The sequence below is a fragment of the Xenopus laevis genome, chromosome 1L (genome assembly GCF_017654675.1).
Source record: "Xenopus laevis strain J_2021 chromosome 1L, Xenopus_laevis_v10.1, whole genome shotgun sequence".
NCBI classification, from domain to species: domain Eukaryota; kingdom Metazoa; phylum Chordata; class Amphibia; order Anura; family Pipidae; genus Xenopus; species Xenopus laevis.
This window is the reverse complement of record NC_054371.1, coordinates 206,517,349-206,540,358: the sequence shown is the minus strand read 5'-3', so window position 1 is coordinate 206,540,358 and position 23,010 is coordinate 206,517,349. Positions and strand designations below refer to the sequence as shown.

The 23,010-nt window shown below is 40.5% G+C and overlaps 1 protein-coding gene across 1 annotated transcript; it reads right to left on the bottom strand.

Annotated features, from left to right (window-relative positions):
* Positions 1-1,285: 1,285 nt before the first annotated feature.
* elovl7.L (ELOVL fatty acid elongase 7 L homeolog) lies at positions 1,286-21,886 on the bottom strand. The gene is given in 8 exon segments (NM_001088921.1): positions 1,286-2,157; positions 4,150-4,286; positions 6,619-6,724; positions 8,631-8,687; positions 9,088-9,168; positions 10,397-10,587; positions 13,583-13,727; positions 21,844-21,886. Coding segments are annotated over 7 exon segments (909 nt in total). The 5' UTR covers positions 13,647-13,727; positions 21,844-21,886; the 3' UTR covers positions 1,286-1,884.
* Positions 21,887-23,010: the final 1,124 nt, after the last annotated feature.

Sequence of the window (23,010 nt, the reverse complement as noted above, 5' to 3'; positions counted from 1 at the left end):
ACACTGGTGAACTCAGCAACGCAAAAAGACCTGGATGTCCACGGAAGACAACAGTGGTGGATGATCACAGAATCATTTCCATGGTGAAGAGAAACCGCTTCACAACAGCCAAACAAGTGAACAACTCTCCAGGAGGTAGAGTATCCATATCCAAGTCTACCATAAAGAGAAGACTGCATGAAAGTAAACACAGAGGATGCACTGCAAGGTACAAGCCACTCATAAGCATCAAGTATAGAAAGGCTAGATTGGACTTTGCTAAAAAAGCCAGCACAGTTCTGGAAAAAGATTCTTTGGACAGATGAAACCAAGATCAACCTCTACCAGAATGATGACAAAAAAAAAAGTATGGAGAAGGCGTGGAACAGCTCATGATCCAAAGCATACCACATCATGTATAAAACATTTGGGAGGCAATGTGATGGCTTGGGTGTGCATGGCTGCCAGTGGCACTGGGACATTAGTGTTTATCCATGATGTGACACAGGACAGAAGCCCCCGAATGAATTCAGAGGTGTTCAGAGACACTGTCTGCTCAAATCCAGCTAAATGCTGTCAAATTGATTGGCAAATTGAAATGCAAATTAGGATTTGGTTCTGTATTCGGCCGAATCTTTCACGAAGGATGCGGGTGTTCGGCCGAATCCAAAATAGTGGATTCGGTGCATCCCTATAAATTACACTGTTTACACTGCAAATAATTCACTCTGCCATGTAAAATTGAATTTCTAATTTCATTTTAAATTGGAATATCGGTTTAGGCAGCCATTTCATTTTGCCTGGTCATGTGCTTTTAGAAAGAGCCAGTGCTGCACTATGGAACTGCTTTCTGACAGGCTATAGTTTCTCCTACTCAATGTCACTGAAGGAGTTGCAGTGGGACCTGGATTTTTACTATTGAGTGCTGTTCTTAGATGTACCAGGGAGCTGTTATCTTGTTACCTTCCCATTCTGCTGATGGGCTGCTGGGGGGAAAGGGAGGGGTTGATTTCACTCTTCAACTTGCAGTACAGCAGTAAAGAGTGACTGAAGTTTATCAGAGCACAAGTCACATTAATGGGGACTCCTGGGAAACTGACAATATGTCTAGCCCCATGTCAGATTTCAAAATTAAATATTGAAAAATCTGTTTGCTTTTTTGTGAAATGGATTTCAGTGCAGAATTCTGCTGGAGCAGCACTATTAACTGATGCATTTGGGGGGGGGGGGGATGTTTTCTCATGACAGTATGTCTTTAACATCCACTTAGTAGAACACACACCCAATTAATATGCAACAAACAAAATGGGCAAAAAAGGTTTTCATTTTATTTTGGTACGACAGGAACAAAACTGCAGCCGTTCTACAGCAAATGTTGCAGATGCTTTTGCAAAATGTCTTCAGTCCAGTTTATTGTTGTCCGACTTCATTCATGACATTTACAAAACACTGGGGGGAAATGCAATAACAGGCACAAATATAACTCTAGGTTTAGTAACTCATGACAACCAATCAACGGGTAGGAAAGAAAGCAAAGATTCGGTTGGTTGGTTGCTGTGGGTAACGAAACCTGGAGCGAATGTTGCTCCTTTAATTACATTGTCTCCTTAACATATTGTCTGTCCCGGTGTTCAAAGTAATGGTACTTTTCATGCACACCCATGTGTTTATAAATATGCAAGCCAAGGAGCTTTATGGTCTCTTTTCTGTTAAATATATGTACATATGTTGAACAACTCCCCACAGGTCCATGTTCTCTACAGCATATAAACCCCAATAACTTAGTGTAAAAACACAGGGTTCTATGGAAAAAAATATATGTACAGTAGACTAGACAGAGTATGCTTGATTGTCAAGTAATACCACGTCAGATACGGTTAGAGATCTCTTAGCTTATTCGTGAGCTCAATGGTTTTTGCTTTTCAATGCACCGTTTTTCTGGTTTTTGTTCTTGCACCAAGTGTTTTCTTGGTTGTTGTTGTTCTTGCAGTGGCCATTTTGGACGGCTTTCGGCAGCCTCTGTCCTTTGATGTAAGCGTGGAACCAGAAGTTGAGGAACAAGATTAAGAAAACGAACCCGTACAGCCAAATGACATACAAGAAGACGGGATACTGGTACGGGCAATTCTCCATGAAGAAGAACTGGCCGATGTGAAAAGTAACCATCAAGAACTGGGTCTGCACGGGAGGAAAAGAAAAAATAGGCAAGTAATTCGACTTGAAGGCACAATGTATAAATAAATGTATAAATCATTATAAATAAGCTCAGAAGTTTATCAGAGCACAAGTCACATGACTGGGGACTCCTGGGAAACTGACAATATGTCTAGCCCCATGTCAGATTTCAAAATTAAATATTGAAAAATCAGTTTCTCTTTTGAAAAAAGGATTTCAGTGCAGAATTCTGCTGGAACAGCACTATTAACTGATGTATTTTGGGGGGAAAATTTTTTTCTCATGACAGTATCCCTTTAACATCCACTGGACTGGATACATCCAACTGTTAGTGGTACTGTCCTATTCACTACACTGAGAAAGCACATCTAGGGGAACACGTCCTAAGTGGTTTTACCTTAGAATAGATTTGACGAGCCCAGAAGGATTTTATTAAAGAGAACTGAATCCTAAAAAAAAAATTTGGCTAAAAATGCCATATTTTATATACTGGACTTATTGCACCAGCCTAAAGTTTCAGCTTGTCAATAGCAGCAATGATCCAGGACTTCAAACTTGTCACAGGGGGTCACCATCTTGGAAAGTATCTGTGACACTCACATGCTCAGTGGGCTCTGAGCAGCTGTTGAGAAGCTAAGCTTAGGGGTCGTCACTAATTATCAAGCAGAAAATTAAGTTGGCCTGTAATTGCTGATGCTACAGGGCTGATTATTAAATTCTGATGCTAATTGCACTGGTTTCTGTGCTGCCATGTAGTAATTATCTGTATTAATTACTAATCAGCCTTATATTGTGACATTTCTATTCTATATGTACTGTATATTGTGAGTGGGTCCCTAAGCTCAGTAAGTGACAGCAGCACAGAGCATGTGCAGTGAATCAGCAGAAAAGAAGATGGGGAGCTACTGGGGCATCTTTGGAGACACAGCTAAAGGGCTGTGGTTGCCTTGGGCTGGTACAGAAGCCCAAAACATAATGTACAACATTTCTGCCCTATTTCTTTAGTTAAGCTTTAGTTCTCCTTTAAAGGGGTGGTTCACCTTCACATTAACTTTTACTATGTTATAGCATGACTAACTTTAAGCAACTTTTCAATTGGTCCTTTTTTCCCCCATTCATTATAGTCTTTCCAGCTTTCAAATGGGGATCACGGACCCCCATCTAAAAACAAATGCTCTGTAAGGCTACATATTTATTTATTTATTATTATATTTATCATATGCTAGTTTTTATTAGGGATGCACTGAATCCAGAATTAGGTTCGGGATTTAGCCAGGATTCGGATTTTTCAGCAGGATTCAGCCGAATCCTTCTGCCCGGCCGAAATGAATCCGAATCCTAATTTGCATATGTAAATTAGGGGTGGGAGGGAAATCGCATGATGGTCACATAACAAGGAAGTAAAAGATGTTCTCCCCTTCCCACTCCTAATTTGCATATGCAAATTCACATTCGGTTCAGTATTCGGCTGAATCTTTCGAGAAGGATTCAGGGGTTCGGCCAAATCCAAAATAGTGGATTCAGTGCATCCCTGGTTTTTATGAATCATCTTTCTATTCAGGCCTCTCCTATTCATATTGCAGGATCTTATTGAAATAAGTGCATGGTTGCTAGGGTCATTTGGACCCTAACAACAAGATTGCTAACATTTTAAACTGGAGAGCTGCTGAATAAAAATCCAAATAACCACAAATAATTAAAAAAAATTAAAACCAATTACAAATTGTCTCAGTCTCTACGTTATACAAAAGGTTAATTGAAAGGAGACCAACCCCTTTAAAGGTGAGTTACAACTACAGGTTGAACTTCACTATGTCACAACCAGGGAGATAAATGGCTCCGACAAACAGAAGGAACTACTCATCACTCTGCAAACCAGCTCTAATACAATCCCACCACTGCAGGGGTTTAAAAATAAAGCGGTCCCACCCCACACTGGGTAGTTTACCACTTTCACACGATACAACATATATAACAGTAATAAGTATCCCATACCAGTTGGATAGACGTCATGTACTTTTTCCACCACAGGTACTTCTGGTAGGCAGGCCCCAAGGCTGACAGGCCGTAGTAGCTGTACATGATAACATGGACCACACAGTTCACCAGTGCATGGAATGTGCCCAAACCACCTGAACAGGAAAATGCTGATTAGATACAGTATGTGTGGCCGGAGATGGGAAGGAGATAGCAAGGTGCAAACACAATACAAAAGCCTTACTATAAAGGCCTTATGAAACAAAGCAAATATCAAGGCAATTGCTCTACAATTTCAAAAATGTGTGACCCGAGTGCCCCGGTGTTGTTTAGCCTGGACAGGGCCAAGCAAAAACTTAATTTACTGATGCAGGAAGTGTCTCTTGACACTTTCTTACCAGTTCTATTGCTCACTGTGATCGGAATGATAGCAGTGGAGTGTCCGGAGATGATTCCGGTTTCAGTAAATTAAGATTTACATTATTTCCTTATTAAATAGATTTCTCACTGCACAATGGACAGGGCATGGTTATCAGTTAATTCCTGAAGAAGGTGGGAGCTGATGTGTGTTCCTGTTGATGTCTGGTGTTATAACCTTGTAAAGCTGTAGTAATATATATATTTGTCTATATGTATTTTGTGGTCACAGCCTCATTGCACCCTCACCGAATGGTTTTATGGATTAGTGGTGAGCACAACTTTCCCTTGTTTGTTATAGTTATACAGGAGCAGTGACCAGCTCCATGTTGTAGCTCCTACCCTCTCCAACTATAGTCAGGTGATCCCACTGGTGTCTAATAAAAGGGCAGCCAAGTTTGGGAGTTTTACTTTGAAAGCAGCTAGTAAGTTGCAGGTAAAACGTATTCGTCCCTTTTATAAAATGTTTAATGAAACTATAGAATTCTTAATGTATCAGATAAAATTGAGCATAGGACTGGCCAGATATGGGATGACTTTGACGTAGTTGGCCAGTTTAAATATATTGCAATATATGGACAAACAATCCCTGTTTTGTTTAAAGGGTAAGGCATTTTTCAGTAGCAGTATGCACATAATGTCTCAAATATATGTCTTAAATATATTGATAATGGGTTGAGTGCTGAGGACTCTTGTAATTGTCTATATATATATATATATATATATATATATATATATATATATATATATATATATATATAGATATATATATATATCTCTATATCTATTATTTGGAAAGCTGGGAATATTTACATGCTTTTAATGCCTTTTACTATGCAAGAGGTGTTAAACTTGCTGCATTTATTTACATAGCATTACGTTTTAATTACATAGGGATATTTAATGAAAGATTTATCACCTTATAATACACAAAATATCTTGTAAATTCTATCCTTATAAACCGTGATTTCTGATGTCATCAGTTATAAACTGTGAGTTCTGATGTCATCAGTTATAAACTGAGTTCTGATGTCATTTCTGTCACATGACTCACTGAAATGTGTGTATTATAATAAATAAAGTAGGGGTCATGAAACTCCTCGGTAACTTATAATATCCTTATATTTTACAAGAGGGGGTTCTTTAATTCACTATATCCCCCATATATAATGAAAAAAAGCACTAAGTTTGCACAGGAGCAGTAACCCATAGCAACCAATAAGAGGTTTGCTCTTAAAGGAGAACTAAACCATAAAGTTAAAAAAAACCTACCCCCTACCCTATATAGACCCCCTCCCTTCTCCCCCAGCCTAGCTGCTACCCAGGGCAAATGCCTCTAACTCTTTATTTACCCCTCGGTGCAGACTCTGTCTAGCGGAGTTCACGGCAGCCATCTTCTTCTCTTCAGTGGTCTTCGGAATGAGACCGGCGTAGCGGCACATGCGCAGTTGGAGCAATTTTCTGTTTCACAAAAACTGCACATGTGCCGAAACTCACAAAAGTTGCCAAAGCACTGGTCTCATTCTGAAGATTACTGAATCGGCTGAATATGGCACCTGTGAACTCCGGAGGGGTAGCAGCTAAACTGGGGAGGGGGGTCTATGAGGGTAGGGGGGGGGTAGAGGATTTTTAACTTTAGGGTTTAGTTCTCCTTTAAACAAGTGACCAGTAAATGCTACCTGCCGATTGGTTGCTATGGGTTACTGCTCCTGGGCAAACTTAGTATTTTTTATTACACAACCCCCTAAATGTCCTAAGTAGATAAACTAGGAAATTCAGGCAACCGTACTGCTGAAAAAACAGTTTTTGGGGATGATATGGGCATGATCTTTCATATGGTTCCAGTATAGGAAGTAAGATATAAGGAGGGCATGTACTATAAATTAGATCTGTAAGCTAAATCAGTTGTTTCCAACTTGCAGTTCTTTAGAGTCTGGGGACTGTCATAATAGAGAAAGGTCTACAGGTTTGACATCCCAGATGTATATTGTTCAAGCATTATTGCATTATTCTAGCACTGTAAATAAAGTACAACAAATGGCAACAATAATAATAAAAAAAAGCGGTTACCTGGAGCAAATTTGACTCCAAACCACCACGTCCAAGGCATAATGGAGTGGTGATAGACGTGCAGGAATGTAATCTGGCTGTTCTTCTTACGCAGCACAAAGAAAACCTAGGAATGCAAAGAAAGTAAAGCTTTGTTATATTCCAGTTTAAAAATATATATTATAAAAGAAGCCACTCACTTTCCAACAATAAAACATTCATCATAGAAATGTACCTCCATTCAAGTAGGGGGAAGGGAGTTATTTTCTACCATGGGACTACATAAAGATTCTGGAAACCCTTAATTGGAATTCCCCTTGCCTCAAAAGACAACATATGGTAGTAACACATACTGTATTGACACAATAGGGGCTTTTTATCCAATGAGGAGCCACCTCCGATATGTTGGCGCTATATAAATACATGTTAATAATAATAATAATAGCACCATCTCTCACAGCCTTAAGGTGGCCATAGACTCAAAGATCCGCTCGTTTGGCGACATCGCCATACGAGCGGAACTTTCCCCGATATGCCACTAAACAGCATGGCTATATCGGGGGTAATTCGAACGTTTGGCCGTATGGACGAACAATCGAATTACGATGCGCCAAGGGGCTCCGACGGGTCGGTTGGGTAAAAATCCAACCTTCCTGATCGATATCGTGGCCAGATATTGATCGGGAAGACCCGTCGGAAGCCCCATACACGGGCAGATAAGCTGTCAAATTTGTCCAAACGACCGATATCGGCAGCTTTATTTGCCAGTGTATGGCCACCTTTAGCCGGTTATTTTGCAGAACAATGGTTCCACATTCTGATACTGGATAATCTGGCTGGTCAGCTTGAGGCCATATTTGAATTTTAAAAGTGAGGAAGGCGTTTGCACATTCCACTGGGGAAAAAAAAAAAACAGGTTTCACTTGTCCATCAAATCTTATTTGTCTGTAACACCCCTAATTATGCAATAAATATAATTAGCAACTAACCACAACAAAGAGCCTGGATTTCTATAGAGTTGCAGCGACAGTAACAGAACTACATTTCCCAGCATGCAGCAGAGCTCAGGACCGTGCATGGGCCTTGGGACTACCAATAACGAAAAAGGGCGCAAAACGCTTTGGATGAGGGACTGCCCTCTGACTTTGGGGTAAAGGAGAGAGCTGTGGGACAGCAGGGAACATCAGACTGCTGTGTGGCTCCTGTTTTGGAGAGAGAGAGAGAGAGAGAGAGATCTGCGAGAGAGAGAGAGAGAGAGAGAGAGAGAGAGAGAGAGAGAGCCACCTGCAGAGATCCTGAACCCAGGGAAGCTGTCTGGCTGTTTGCTGAGAAAGTCCCAGGCTGGAAAGCTGCACAGAGGTCCAGGTGATTACACTGCTGGAGGACAGAGCTGCTGCATCATCTTAATATCTGCTCATATCTGCTACAAGTGATCCAGTGATTTAGGAGCACAGACTGTGAGTAAACTTCCCTATCCTATTGGGGAACTGTGAACTTATTGACCCATAGGAGTTAACCCTGCTGTTGCTGAACTATATCATCTGCCACGTTCCTAACCAGGAAGGATGTTTTTTTTTTCACTTAAGTGGCAAGAATTATATTGCTGGGCAGCAAACTAAAGGCAAAGCAGTAACAGACATTGATTTGGTGAGAATTAATACTAAACGGTCCCAACGTGCACAAATCATTTGGGACTGTGACAGGGGAGTTAACACAGTGTTATAGTTTGCTATATATGTTACATAATAGTGTTAAACTGCTACTGTTTTATAATATGCATGTGGTTTAATATTGCTGGTTATATTCAGATCCCTGCCATTTACTACACTTAAATAATAAAAAGGGATCGTATTGTTTAAGCAAAATTTACCTTGCTGTGGTTAATCTGGTGTGCTGGAGTTACCAATTCATACATATTAGCTCCACCCAAGGGTGTGCTACATGTCCATTTGTTCTTTTCAATCTCTACTACTGTGCTCCTATGTCTGTAACTTATAAAACAGAAGTTGTGCCATTCAAGAAGAATTACTTACAGTGTCTAATAATTCAATGAACTTTGAAAAATAGAAGAGCCAGCAGGTCCAGGCCATCTACAAGAAACAAAAAGATACATAAGCGTTACAGGAGGTGCAAGATCAGATTCCCCAAATAGATGGACTCTAAAACTTTGTAGCCAATCTCAAAGTTATTTTTTAATTTTGAAGAATAAATGGCTAGTGCTTGGTGTTGCGGATACGGCCAGCTAGGCATACAATATGCAAGGTTTCCTACGCTCCGGACTAGATCCACATAGGGGTCTCCAATAAAATCAGTGTATTCCTCATTAGTAAGTAGTACTTTGGATCTCCTGACTTTATATAAGAAGTGTTAAATAAACGGAGGAAAGTCTGTGCCAAATACCTTCAATCAGTTAGTTATCACAGTAGCATTTCTTCATGTTTGTACAGTCGGGTGACTTCATGCACCTTATCATAATTCTTATGTACTTACCCGTAACGCCTGAGGTGACTGAGAGTAGTCAACAATGTCACATCTAAAGGAATATCCAGTAGCCCAGCCCGACATGAGAAACTTAAGAAAGAAAAAGAATCATAGTAAGCCTATGACTATGAAATTAGATTGAATTTCTAGTATTCTTGGATACTGCAAACAGCCGATTAATCTACACTATTGGCAACAATAAGTGCACAGCTCAAAAATTGGCTTCCAACATTGGCTCCCATGTGTTCTGTAATCATTCACATGTGACACCATATAATAACAATAAAGGGAAGAGAGTGCCCATATTTCCAAAGGCAATGAAGGTGATCCAAATGGGAAGTGTGTTAGTGCTATAAAGTAGTGATGAGTGAATCTGTCCCATTTCGCTGAAAAATTCTTGAAAATGCGAAAAAATTTGTGAAACTTCAAAATTTTGCGTTTTTACAAGCGAAGATTTTTGTGCAACAATTTTTCTCGCTCCAAATGCATTAGTCAATGGGCGTTTTTTCTTTTGGTGACTTTTTTTGTCCTAACGCAATAAAGTCAATGGGCGTATTTTCTTATGGCGACTTTTTTGTCCCAATGCATTAAAGCCAATGGGCATTTTAATGCATGTCAATGGGCGTTTTTTCTTATGGCGACTTTTTTTCTCCAAATGCATTAAAGTTAATGGGCATTTTTTCTTATGCATGTTCTTTCCTCGACAAATTCTCCCACGGTGAATTTTCGCGAATAAATTCACACATGGCGAAATTCGTAATTGCGCTGTGATTCTATGGCTGGGGAATAAATTCGCTCATCACTACTGTAAAGGGTATTTTGATCACTTATATGCAGTACATTAACAACAATGGCCAAAAAAAACAATAGAACACACTTTATCCAAAGCCCTAAGTATAACGAGTTGAGAATGAGAGTAAGATGTAATTTAGTGATGCACCGAACTTTGCTTATCTGGTGAATCCCGGATACTCAATGGATTCTGCCAAATGGCAAACTCAATATTGAACCTTGACACAGGTGAAAAATGGTGGCACAAATGTTTTGAGTTTTGTAGGGTTCATTTTTGGTTCAGCCAGGCTTTTGGTTTCAGCCGAATTTGAATCCTGGATTTGGTACATCTTTAAATTTTAAAACAGGCTGTTTGACAGTTTATTATTTGTCACTGTATCTCTTTATTCCATAGAGGAAAAAAAAACTAGCACTCTTTATTTCTCTATTTGGAGCTACCTGGTGCCTTATAAATACCATGTAGGGCAGAGCCTTTTGTTTACTCCAAACAGATTTAGAACATCTACCAGAACCAGCACATACTCACCTCATAGCACATGTACACAGAGAATAGAACCATGAACAAGTTGTAACATGCCATGATCTCCTTCAGAGCAAACGGCTTCCTGTTCTCCATGATCCTTGGGCCCAATGATGTGACAAAGTAGATGTAAGCGCCGATGATGATGGTTTGTAGGATAGGAGAGGACATGAGTGGCCAGTCTTCAACCCTAGGATCTGTCAAGTACAAACTTTCATTCAACAACACTTGCTGGTAGAGCAGGGACAACTGGAGGCCCACAGGCATGATGTGTAGGACATCATTATTTTTATACAAAAGCAATAGATATTCTGTAAGAGATATTCTCATAAACAGTGGGTCGCCTATAAGTTAACTTTTAGTATGTTGTAGAATGGGCAGTTCTAAGCAACTTTTGCATCGGTCTTCATTATTCATTTTATGATAGTTCTTAAATTATTTACCATCTTCTTCTGACTTTTTCCAGCTTTCAAATGGGGGTCACTGACCCCATCTAAATAACAAATTCTCTATAAGACTACATATTTATAGTCACTGCTACTTTTTATTACTCCTCTTTCTATTCAGGTCCTCTCCTATAGTCTCTTATTCAATTCAATGCAAAATTAGGGTGCAAATTACCCTAGCAACCAGACTGCTGAAATTGCAAACTGGAGAGTTGCTGAATAAAAAGCTAAATAAAAAAACAAAAATAATGAGAAATGAAAACCAATTGTAAATAGTCTCAGAATATCACTCTCTACATCATATGAACAGTTAACTCAAAGATGAACAACCCCGTTAATGATGTCACTTGTGTTAAATGACAAACTTGTGTATTAGATAAAAAAAGTACCCCTTGTTCTTAAATGAAGATATTTGAAGTCATCACTCAGTCTGCAAACTTGTGTTTTTTATGGTCATATCCTTTATTTGGGAAAGAGCTGGACAATGCTGTCCTTGATTTACAAGAATACTCATGCACCAGGAGCTCTTTTCACATTCTCCTTTATTATGGAGAATTACTTTGAGAGAAGAAGTGAATAATGCAGGGGTGTCCAAAAGGTGGATCGGGATCTACCAGTAGACCTGTAGTTGGTGATCAGTAGCTCTCAAGACACTGTCAACAATATATAATATCTAAGTAATATTTGTCATGGAACAGAATGCTTACAGTGATATTATGGATGTAGTAGATCATAATGGGAAACTTCACTAAAAGTAGACCTCGCATTACTAAAGTATGGGCACTCCTGGGATAATGTATTCCTACTTTTCCATCAAGAGGTGGGAGGAATAATGAGCTCCTTCCTTGCCTTCTATCCTTCCAAAGCTCTCATTCATATTACATATTGGAATACTCAGACAATGGATTCCCAAGAAGACCGACGCTAGATCAAGCCCATATCTTGGAAGACTGATGGAGCAATAGGGGCAAGGGTACACTGAGTGTATCATACGCATTCCTCCGCTTGCATTTTGTATGCAGACGAAGGAAAGTGGATCTGCCGCCATCTGCTCCTTCATGTAGCCTCATTGACAAGCACGTCATTGACTTGTGTGGAGCTACACTGAGCAAATTTCAAATCCTCTTCATTCACATCCATGGAGCCTGCAGGAGCATGCACAGATGAAGCAGCCCCCAAACCTTGCTTCAAACGGGCATGCTCCTGTAAGCTCATGATTACATGTGCCATTAAAACAATGAATCAGTCAGCTCTTCTCCAGCCAAGACTTCAGATCCCAGAATGCCTTGCACACTTATGATTCTCCTTCTTCATGGGTCTGTTTAAAGGGGTTGTTCACCTTTAAAATTACATTTTAGTATGATGTAGACCAATTGAAAAATTGCTTAGAATTAGCCATTCTATAAAATACTAAAAGTTAAGTGTGCAAGGCATTCTGGGAAGCAGAGTCTTGGCAGGAGATGAGCTGACTTCTGCATCGTACTGCATGGTACATGGTTCACGTAGTCAGGAACAACAGCACAAGGGAGAACAGAAAAGGCAGAGTCACTTCTTTCAATGGCAATTACAAATACAATGAAAATCACTGGATATTTGTAAATACTCTATATTGAATTCCTTTTTTTCATTAGGTGTTTTTTTTCCCAGTTATAGCAATTTATGGGGGGTTTCCTCTAGAAATAACAATAATTGACCTTAAAAATCTTATAAATCTCCCCGGTAAGACAATATTATGGAGCCTTGTGTACAGCTCAAGTGCAGCAGCTTCATCTAATGACTTTCATTGGGCGCCAGCCACAATCATATAGGTGTTAAAGTTTCTAATTATTAACTCATTCTGTTATGCATAAATGGAATTGGAAGATACTGTCCTTGGAAACTTGCTGACTACAAGTACCATTCAACTCCTTTTAAAAAGGGTATTTAAAGCCTCCCCTTGAAGACAGGATATGGTGTTAAAACTCCTTTAGCTGCTTAAAATACTAAATTACATATTACAATCCAACGATAGGAACAATAGAGATTATAGAGGGGTACTAACAAGGGACAATCTGTTTCACACATCAGAGTTTGTGGGTGGGGGGCCCTCTCTAAGTTTACTAGTATTAACCATCGTCAGACACAGCAAATCTCCATTCAGTATTAAAGGAAAAGTTCAGTGTAAAAAAAAAAAACTGCGACAGTTATGACCCCTCAAGTCTCGGATTGGTTACTGCCTGGTAACTAATCAGTGGAAAGAGAGCTGAAAAGCAGGAAGTAGTGTTCTGGCTATTATGTTACACATCTAGTCACTCCAGCCTTTATACATTACATTTTTGGCTAACTAACTATACTGAAAATGTTCTATTTTGCACAGCCTATTTACCCAGTTTTTATTTTTAAACTGAAGTTCCTTTAAACTACAAACCCCATCACCAAGAGCCACAGTTTGGCTGCTACCTACACAGTAGCGGATATTGGCCTACAGTTCCCTCACAACTCAAGTACAAGCACAGCTTCTAGTTACTATAAGGAAAAGGGTTTCTGTTGGTTCTGTGTCTCTTGGGCCATTAGGATGCCCATTTCTGGCTACACTTTAAAACAATTCTCAGCACCCCACTGCAAACCAAAGCCTGTACTTGAAGTAGGAATTTAATAACATCCGGGACCACTTATTGGTTACATTTTTGAAAGTGAAACACAAGGTAATCTAGATGAATTTCATGCATTTCCTACAAAAGAAGAAAATATTTAGTCCACTACTTACCAGCATCTTTAATCCATTCATCATACAGGAGCACTGCCCTTGATGTGAGCTCCTTGAAGGCCATGGTGACTGCAGTCTGGATCTGCTTAGCAAAACCACAATGGCAGCTGTGATATGGGTGGGTCTTGTGTGTTATCGCTACAACCTGTTAACAACAATGACCAATGTAAACAAATCAATTGAAATAAACCCACCCAGAACTTCCTAGCTACAGTAAAAATCCTGCCCTGTAGAGCTCACAATCCAATTTTTGTTATTAAAAAAAAGGGGGGTTAAAAAAAAAGTTAACATAAGAACAGTGCTGGCATATTCCAGTAAATCAATCCAGAAAGACCTGGAGATTGACAAGAGTACAGCCCTTGGGTACTACATACAATGGTGGTGTTCAACACTTATCTGTGCTACAAAGATAAATCAAGCGTTGCCCAATGTACAATGGATCAGCTCAAACTGAAGCCACATACCCACTGCAACTTAACTTGATCAGCATATGGTGTTTTAACCTGGTATGTTGGAGAGAGTTACCCTGGTCCCACAGGCAAGAAGAGTTTTAAAAGCTCTTGAATACAATAAATGATAAGCAGAGAACACCTATAGTAGTCATGGGTATAAACAACCTGCAAGGTACAACATACAGGAGAGAGTACATATATAGTGCCTATTGTAACAGTGGATAATAGTCTCTGGGAAGGGAGTGTGACTGTGGGATAGCAGGTATAGTAGGGAGAGATGGTGTCTATAGTAACAGTGGATAATAGTCTCTGGGAAGGGAGTGTGACTGTGGGATAGCAGGTATAGTAGGGAGAGATGGTGCCTATAGTAACAGTGGATAATAGTCTCTGGGAAGGGAGTGTTGCTGTGGGATAGCAGATATAGTATGGAGAGATGGTGCCTATAGTAATAGTGGATAATAGTCTCTGGGAAGGGAGTGTGACTGTGGGATAGCAGGTATAGTAGGGAGAGATGGTGCCTATAGTAACAGTGGATAATAGTCTCTGGGAAGGGAGTGTGACTGTGGGATAGTAGGTATAGTAGGGAAATGTGGTGCCTATAGTAACAGTGGGGTAATAGTCTCTGGGAAGGGAGTGTGACTGTGGGATAGCAGGTATAGTAGGGAGAGATGGTGCCTATAGTAACAGTGGGATAATAGTCTCTGGGAAGGGAGTGTGACTGTGGGATAGCAGGTATAGTAGGGAGAGATGATGCCTATAGTAATAGTGGATAATAGTCTCTGGGAAGGGAGTGTGACTGTGGGATAGCAGGTATAGTAGGGAGAGATGGTGTCTATAGTAACAGTGGGATAATAGTCTCTGGGAAGGGAGTGTGACTGTGGGATAGCAGGTATAGTAGGGAGAGATGGTGTCTATAGTAACAGTGGATAATAGTCTCTGGGAAGGGAGTGTGACTGTGGGATAGCAGGTATAGTAGGGAGAGATGGTGCCTATAGTAACAGTGGATAATAGTCTCTGGGAAGGGAGTGTGACTGTGGGATAGCAGGTATAGTAGGGAGAGATGGTGTCTATAGTAACAGTGGGATAATAGTCTCTGGGAAGGGAGTGTGACTGTGGGATAGCAGGTATAGTAGGGAGAGATGGTGTCTATAGTAACAGTGGATAATAGTCTCTGGGAAGGGAGTGTGACTGTGGGATAGCAGGTATAGTAGGGAGAGATGGTGCCTATAGTAACAGTGGATAATAGTCTCTGGGAAGGGAGTGTGACTGTGGGATAGCAGGTATAGTAGGGAGAGATGGTGCCTATAATAGCAGTGGGATAATAGTCTCTGTGAAGGAACAAATGATAGGCTGAAACTTAGGACCATTTGTAGCATTATAGTGTGGACATTTAGAAAAGTCACAATGACAATTGCATTCTGTACAACTCCATTGGGATCAACATACAAAAACATTTATAATTGACTCTAATTGCATTTAACGGTTCAGTAAGGAACAACCAAGTGTATTTTGTGCAGTTTGTAGTTGCAAAAGGTCAATGACTTGGCCAACTTGATCTGTACCCTTTATTAGTGGTTCCTTTAGATCTCGGTTATTGCCCAAGTGCAAACATTAACACACTCCTTCGCATCATCATCTAATCATTTCTGCCGATACAGCAAGCCTGTGATCTCTGCCACTTCTCCCCAACCTTCAGTAACACTCGTTCCTGTAAAATCCGGCAGGACCTGCTTTTCCGGTCAGAACAGGAACCAAGAGTACATTGTATGAAACAAGCTTGTGTATCCATGGATACTGCCCCTTGCACAGACATCCCACCAAATAGTCACTGACTAGGGTGCGGGGAATAATGTCAGTTTCACTGTAACTCAACCCAGGTTGTTTCCAATCTCCAGTGCAAGATTTTTACTTTTGTGTTTCCCTGAAAGCCCTATTCTGTGCTGACCTTTTAGCATTTAGGAACAGTTTCAGGGTAGGGCAAAAAAAAAAAATGCATTTGTCCTGGGTCCTCAGCACGAGGGAAACCTTATTGATTTTTAGAGCCACCACTCCCAAGCCCACCATAGTGTCAAACACATTATGCAGTCTTTTGAAGTGCTGGAGATTTGCACTTTAGCATATACTTCATTAAGGGAACCCCAATATGGGGACGCCTAGAGAGCATTCCACATTGATGTATAACAAAGGCCGTTGTCCCACCACCCTCTGGTATCAGAGTTTAGCGAGAGGAATCTGTGCGTGCCAAAGTGCAGGCATTGCTGGTTTATTCTACAGAATGTCACTGTTCCACATTCTTATGCGCACATCTAGATGCAGGAGGGTCTGAACATATGAAAAAGGAGAAACATACAGGACTAAAGTGGCCAAATGCTGGAAGAATACAGAATGTGCACTAACATACAGTAGGAATCGCGATTATCTCACATGCAAAGGGAAATAAAGTGACCCAACATTATCTTATAAGCCTTCTGAGGAATGGAGGGGTAACTCAATTCCCCTAACTCTGATAAACATAGACAGCCTAGCTCCTAGTTGGCATATCATGTGTTATCTATAAGAATCATTCTGCTCAGCAGTGTTAGCCCCAACTACTGGAACCTGTGTTAGATGCACAAACATACAAGAATGAATTCTTCTAATGCACGTTCCATTTGTTCTGCACCCCCCGCCATTAGAAATGTTGGCAACCCAGACCCCCATACAACTAAAAGGTGGACCCTCTTTAAATCCTTTCCTGCCTGGTATCATGAGCCCAAACCGAGACTCTGTGGGCCTTATTTATCGAAATCCGAATTTTTCTGACTATTTAAATAAAAAAAAGTCTGACCAAACTGGAATCCACGATGAGACCTTATTCATTATTAAAAATATCTCAAATTAATAGGATCGGGGACAAACATGAAAAAAATGGAGCGAAAATGCGAATGTGCGATTTTTTGGGGGGTTTTTTGCCCGAATTGCTATTTTTTTCTGACTTTTTTCTTTAAAGCACAAATTTTTCACATTTTTGCCTGAAAAATCCAAAATAGTTGGATTTCCGGACTAATTTCCGTGAAGACCACACAAACTTCCAAATAGGATAAGGTCCTCTCCTATCGACTTATATACAACCTCGGTGGGTCTGAGATGCAGGATTTTGGGATTCTGACTTTTTCCTTCCTCGGTGTATAATAAATCTCGAAAAATCCAAAAGCTTAGTTTTCCACCAATAATTCCGATTTTATAGTAAAAATAAACCCCTTTGTGTAAATGCTGCTATGACATTGCTGTTTATGTAAAGAGCGGACATGCCCAAAGATAGGCAGTATCGGTATGTATTAAATGTGAAACAGACTTCTCAATCGGGAGTAAGGGTTGGAACATCTGACTAATATATTTGCATATTTAAGACAATATATCAGTCAGGCATATGCAATAATGGTGTGTGAACGTGAGCCAATGGACCCCTATCTGGAACACTGTCACACTTGATAAATAGGCAGAATTCTTTAGCTGAATCTTCCTACTCCAAATATTTGGCATTCCACTGCATTATTTCACAGAGTTCCACTACAGACTAGCTAGGGCCTCTTTATCCTCCCAGCACACGACCCATAAATTCACATCCAACCAGCACCCTGACAATGAAACACAGTGTCTATTACCATGATAGGCAGATTTGAGAATTTGGCAGAACAGAGTAATAAAAGAGGAGACAGGATTTAACTAGGATTTAAGGAGCACAGGCAGGTGCCCATGCCAGAGAGAACTTGTCGGACCAGTTACACAGCCCAAACTTCTTTCCCTTTTCTCTCAGGTGACCGTGAATCTCTCACTCTGTACACAGAACACATTTAACATGCAGCCTGGCTTGAATCCAGTACAATGGCATATGCCAGATAAATGTGCAACTGGTTAGAATTTCAAATGGCATTCATGGGCAGAAAAAGATGATGGGTTTTCCCACAATATAAAGAAATCCCAAGAACAAAAGCTTCAAAGGTGGAGAAACCCAAGGCCTATTTGTGCTTCTATACGAGCACCGTGTGCCAATTGCTGGTCATGGCTACTTAAGAGGCTTGTGGCACAAAATGCTGCCCGCCGCTGGCCAAGGGATTCCTGAATCTGGGCTGGGCAGTAAGTAGAGGCTTCCCCGTCTGTATAGGCAACTGATGCTGATCTGGCTGATTCACATTCAAATAAAGGACATTCATGTACGCATACCTCCCAACTGTCCCTTTTTCGGAGGGACAGTCCCTCTTTTGACAGCTCAACCCGCAGTCCCTCATTTGTACTGCAAAGTCCCTCTTTTCTCAGCACTGAACAGCCAGAAAAAGAAACAAAGTTTCTCACTTAATTGGCTTTTAGCAGAGAGCCCAGAACAGCTAACAGGTGCAAATAAGATACTTTGTAACAATTTTGAGACACAAAAACAGTTTAGATAAGGAGAAATATTTTCAAACTTTCATAACCTGCCAAATTTTGTAAAACAAACATGGTAATTAGGGGGTGTGGCCACAGAAAGGGTGTGGTCAAAAAAAATTGCTGCGCTACATGCGGAAAAATTTTTTTTGTCCTTTTTACTTCCAAAATGTTGGGAGGTATGCTGTACGTGGGTTTTTAGCAGTGATCCAGACTTGTATTATATATACTGTATATGGAGTAAAGTGGTCCCTATAGATTGTAACAGAGCCTACTTTAACCCATAGCAACCAACCGGCAGTTGGCTTCCATCGATGTGTGGCCCAGACAGACTAAAGACAGCAAATAATGACTTGGTTGCTGGGGGTTACTGATACAAAGTTGCACCTATGTTTGTGATTCCCTAACCCCGCAGTAACTGGCTAATAACCTTTTGCATATAAGGGATCAGCTACATGTAAACAAGTGTACGGCACTCAGCCAACACGGTAACATAGAATCTACACTGGCAGCAAGATGGTCTATTTACACAGGTGCAATTTTCATTATTTTTTTCGTAATTTAAATCTTCATGATATTAGCAGTTTTACACCACTAATATCACCACACTTGGGACAAGGTCATCCTCTGTGGATTTGTCCACTCATTCATTAGCGCAGCAACCAACAGAGCTACTAGTCATTTACCGGTAATTATATCATAATATATCTATATATCTATATATCTATATATCTGTATATCTATATATCTATATATCTAGTATATCCTGTATATACTGTATATACTGTATATATATATTTTTTTTCTTTAACTGAAACAGAGGGTTCAGCTCATCACATACATAGAACATAATGCAATAAATGTGTGCATTTATTGCTGTATGTGTGGAAGCTGCCATGCTGCACCAGCTTACTGATTCCTGTGTACAGTGCCAATGTAGACTTTTCTTATATTCTTATTATACCTTCCTGTATATGAAAACTAAAGTAAAACTCCAATTGTACAGACATGCAGCATGGCTGATTAGTAGCATTGCTGTATGGAAATCAATGTAGTATGCAGCCTACTTTAAACTAAATAAATGCCAACAGTGGCGTAACTGGGCCCCACAGCAAATTCAATGTATGGGCCCCAAAACATTGATAAGTGCACATGTTCTACCAAGATTGAAATTACTAAAATTGAAATAGTTCGTTAATTAGGGCCTTACTAGGCCCCCTGCAGCCGGAGGGTCTGCTTCCTCTGTAGTTACGCCCATGGCTTGCAATGTTCTTATGCGACGACTCTGTGTTTTGTTTAATAACTGCACCAACACCCAGAGTGTAATCAGCAGCTCTAATCCTTTGAACAGAACATTTGCATTCTTCAAGCCAGTCTGAAATAAATCTGTGCTACAGGTTTGCTGTTTGGTTGCATTGGAAAGGATAAGAGCTCAGATAGGCTTCTGAGCTGCCGTTACTCACCTTGCAAATGCAGCACATCACAGGATGAATATAAATCTAATATATCAACATTTACTGAATCACTGTTATTAAATAGGGTCATAACGTTCCAAATCGATACAAGGGTATATTTCCTTCAGTGCCTGATTTAACTAATAGTTGTGAAACTCCTAGGGGATACACCTGGCACTCCTTGTGGGTATTACTGCCCATTTAAATGTTGCCCGTTCCATTAAAAACCCTGGCCCTGCCCAGCAGCTGGAACACGGACAGATCAGACATTACACATCTCACTGAGAAGGGAAAGAGACAGTGCCAACAAGTGAAATTAATGAAGGTACTTTATAAAACTCAATTGGGGGTCATTTATCAACACTGGGCAAATTTACCCATGGGCAATAACCAATGGCAACCAAATTGTTGTATTCATTGTTCTACTTGCAGTTGGCTTTAAAAAGCTAATCACTGATTGGTTGCTATAGGTAACGGCCCATGGGCAAATTTGCCTAGTGTTGATAAATGAGCCCCAATGTGCCTGGAAACAACCCTACACCATACTTTTTTTTTTACTTATTGCTTATGGCCAGTGACGTAACTACATGTTACTGGGCCCACAGCAAATTAATTTTAGGGCCTCCAACATATCCAGACGTTGTCCTGTCTTACCAATGTTCACCTTTGTGTTACCTTTTAGTATAATTGTAGAGAGAGATATTCTGAGACACTTTACAATTGGTTTTCACTTTTTAATATTTGCGGTTTTTGATTTATTTAGCAGCTCTCTAGTTTGCAATTTCAGCAATCTTGTATCTAGGGTCAAAATGACCCTAGCAACCATGCATTGATTTAAATAAGAGACTGGAATATGAATAGGAGAGGGTCTGAATAGAAAGAGGAGTAATATAGAGGAATGATAACAATAAATGTGTAGCCTTACAGATTATTTGTTTTTTTTAAGGGGGTCAGTGACCCCCCCCCCATATGAAAGCTGGAAAGAGTCAGAAAAAGAAGGCAAATAATTAAAAATAAATAAAAAATAAAGGCCAATTGAAAAGTTGCTTAGAATTACCAATTCTATAACATACTAAAAAAGTTGAGTTAAAAGTTTACCACCCTTTAAACTGCTCTTTATTTTGGGCATCATGGGGCCCCCATACCTCATGGGCCCCACCTTTACCTTCCTCTCTAGTTATGCCCCTGTTTACAGCCCCAGCATAAGTCTTTACCCTCCCCAGTTTCTTCTACCTGAACTTTAGCAGCTGATCATATTCAGATCTTGTAATCAGGACCACCAAAAAAAGATCAAGATATGACAGTTGCCCATAGAGGTGACAGTTGGGGGTGGTTTAATTTCAGGTTAAAGGCCAGTAAGGGTGTTTAATGCCTATTTGCTCCCCTAGATACGCCTTGAATATCAAGGAGGGCGAGCGTATGAATATAACTTTATTTTCTGTCCCAACTAAGAAACCATGGATTGAAGGATTCATTTAGCACCAGTTTTATATCTTCCTAACCTTGCTATGAGCTAAAGGGCCCTTGACCAAAATATTGAATCTGAAGGGTAAAAAGTCCAAAAACAAATTGAAGATGATCTCTGTGCAACAAACTACTTTATTTGGGAATTTGTGAAACTTAAAAAACTGCCAGTCCCATCCAATACTCGTTGGTTCATTGAAGGTATTTGCCACCGGATATAGGTTCATAGAGTTCCTCTGTGTAGTTTTACTTGGCACAGACTTAGTTAATCATTAATAATAAAACTCAGACACAATGAATGAAGCAGAGACTGAGGCTGAGCTCCCCCAGGTAAATACAAATCTCTCCCAACAAGAATCTGCAACAAATTGTAAAAACCCAACAAGCTCTCAGCTTTAACTGCCTCCAGCAGTGATATTATAGATATCCATTCACTTTAAACTAAAAGCAAAGACCATAATCACAAAGGGTAAAAAGAACATTCACTCACCTGCCAAGCGCTACCCCTGTCCCCCCCCCACACAGCGCAGCTCACTCCCAGGGAAGGAAAGGCTGGAGCTGCTCCTGATCACTGAACATAGGCTGAGGGGAGGAGCCTGAGCGACCCCTCCCATAGAATTCATCAGTGAGGGGCGTGGCTGCAGCACCTGGGGCTGGAGGGGAGCTGAGTACCTGTCACTGCTGGGCGCAGGCAATGAGTAGATGATTGTGGCTTTTGAACTTCTGCTGAAACTGTAACTCTCAGTAAAGCTGCTGAAAGTGTACTGAAAAGATGGTGGGCAACCACAGTGGTCTAACCCTACAGCTTTTCATTGCATCAGTTAATAAAGTGGTTTATTTTGCACAGTATAGTATGTTTGCTAACAGGAAAGGCTACTTTGTATTTGCTATCCCATAGTCATATTCCCTTCCTAGAGACTATTATTCCACTGTTACTATAGGCACCATCTCTCCCTACTATACCTGCTATCCCACAGTCACACTCCCTTCCCACTGTTACTATAGGCACCATCTCTCCCTACTATACCTGCTATCCCACAGTCACACTCCCTTCCCAGAAACTATTATCCACTGTTACTATAGGCACCATCTCTCCCTACTATACCTGCTATCCCACAGCCACACTCCCTTCCCAGAGACTATTATCCCACTGTTACTATAGGCACCATCTCTCCCTACTATACCTGCTATCCCACAGTCACACTCCCTTCCCAGGGACTATTATCCCACTCTTACTATAGGCACCATCTCTCCCTACTATACCTGCTATCCCACAGTCACCCTCCCTTCCCAGAGACTATTATCCCACTCTTACTATAGGCACCATCTCTCCCTACTATACCTGCTATCCCACAGTCACACTCCCTTCCCAGAGACTATTATCCACTGTTACTATAGGCGCCATCTCTCCCTACTATACCTGCTATCCCACAGTCACACTCCCTTCCCAGAGACTATTATCCCACTGTTACTATAGGCACCATCTCTCCCTACTATACCTGCTATCCCACAGTCACACTCCCTTCCCAGAGACTATTATCCCACTGTTACTATAGGCACCATCTCTCCCTACTATACCTGCTATCCCACAGTCACACTCCCTTCCCAGAGACTATTATCCCACTGTTACTATAGGCACCATCTCTCCCTACTATAC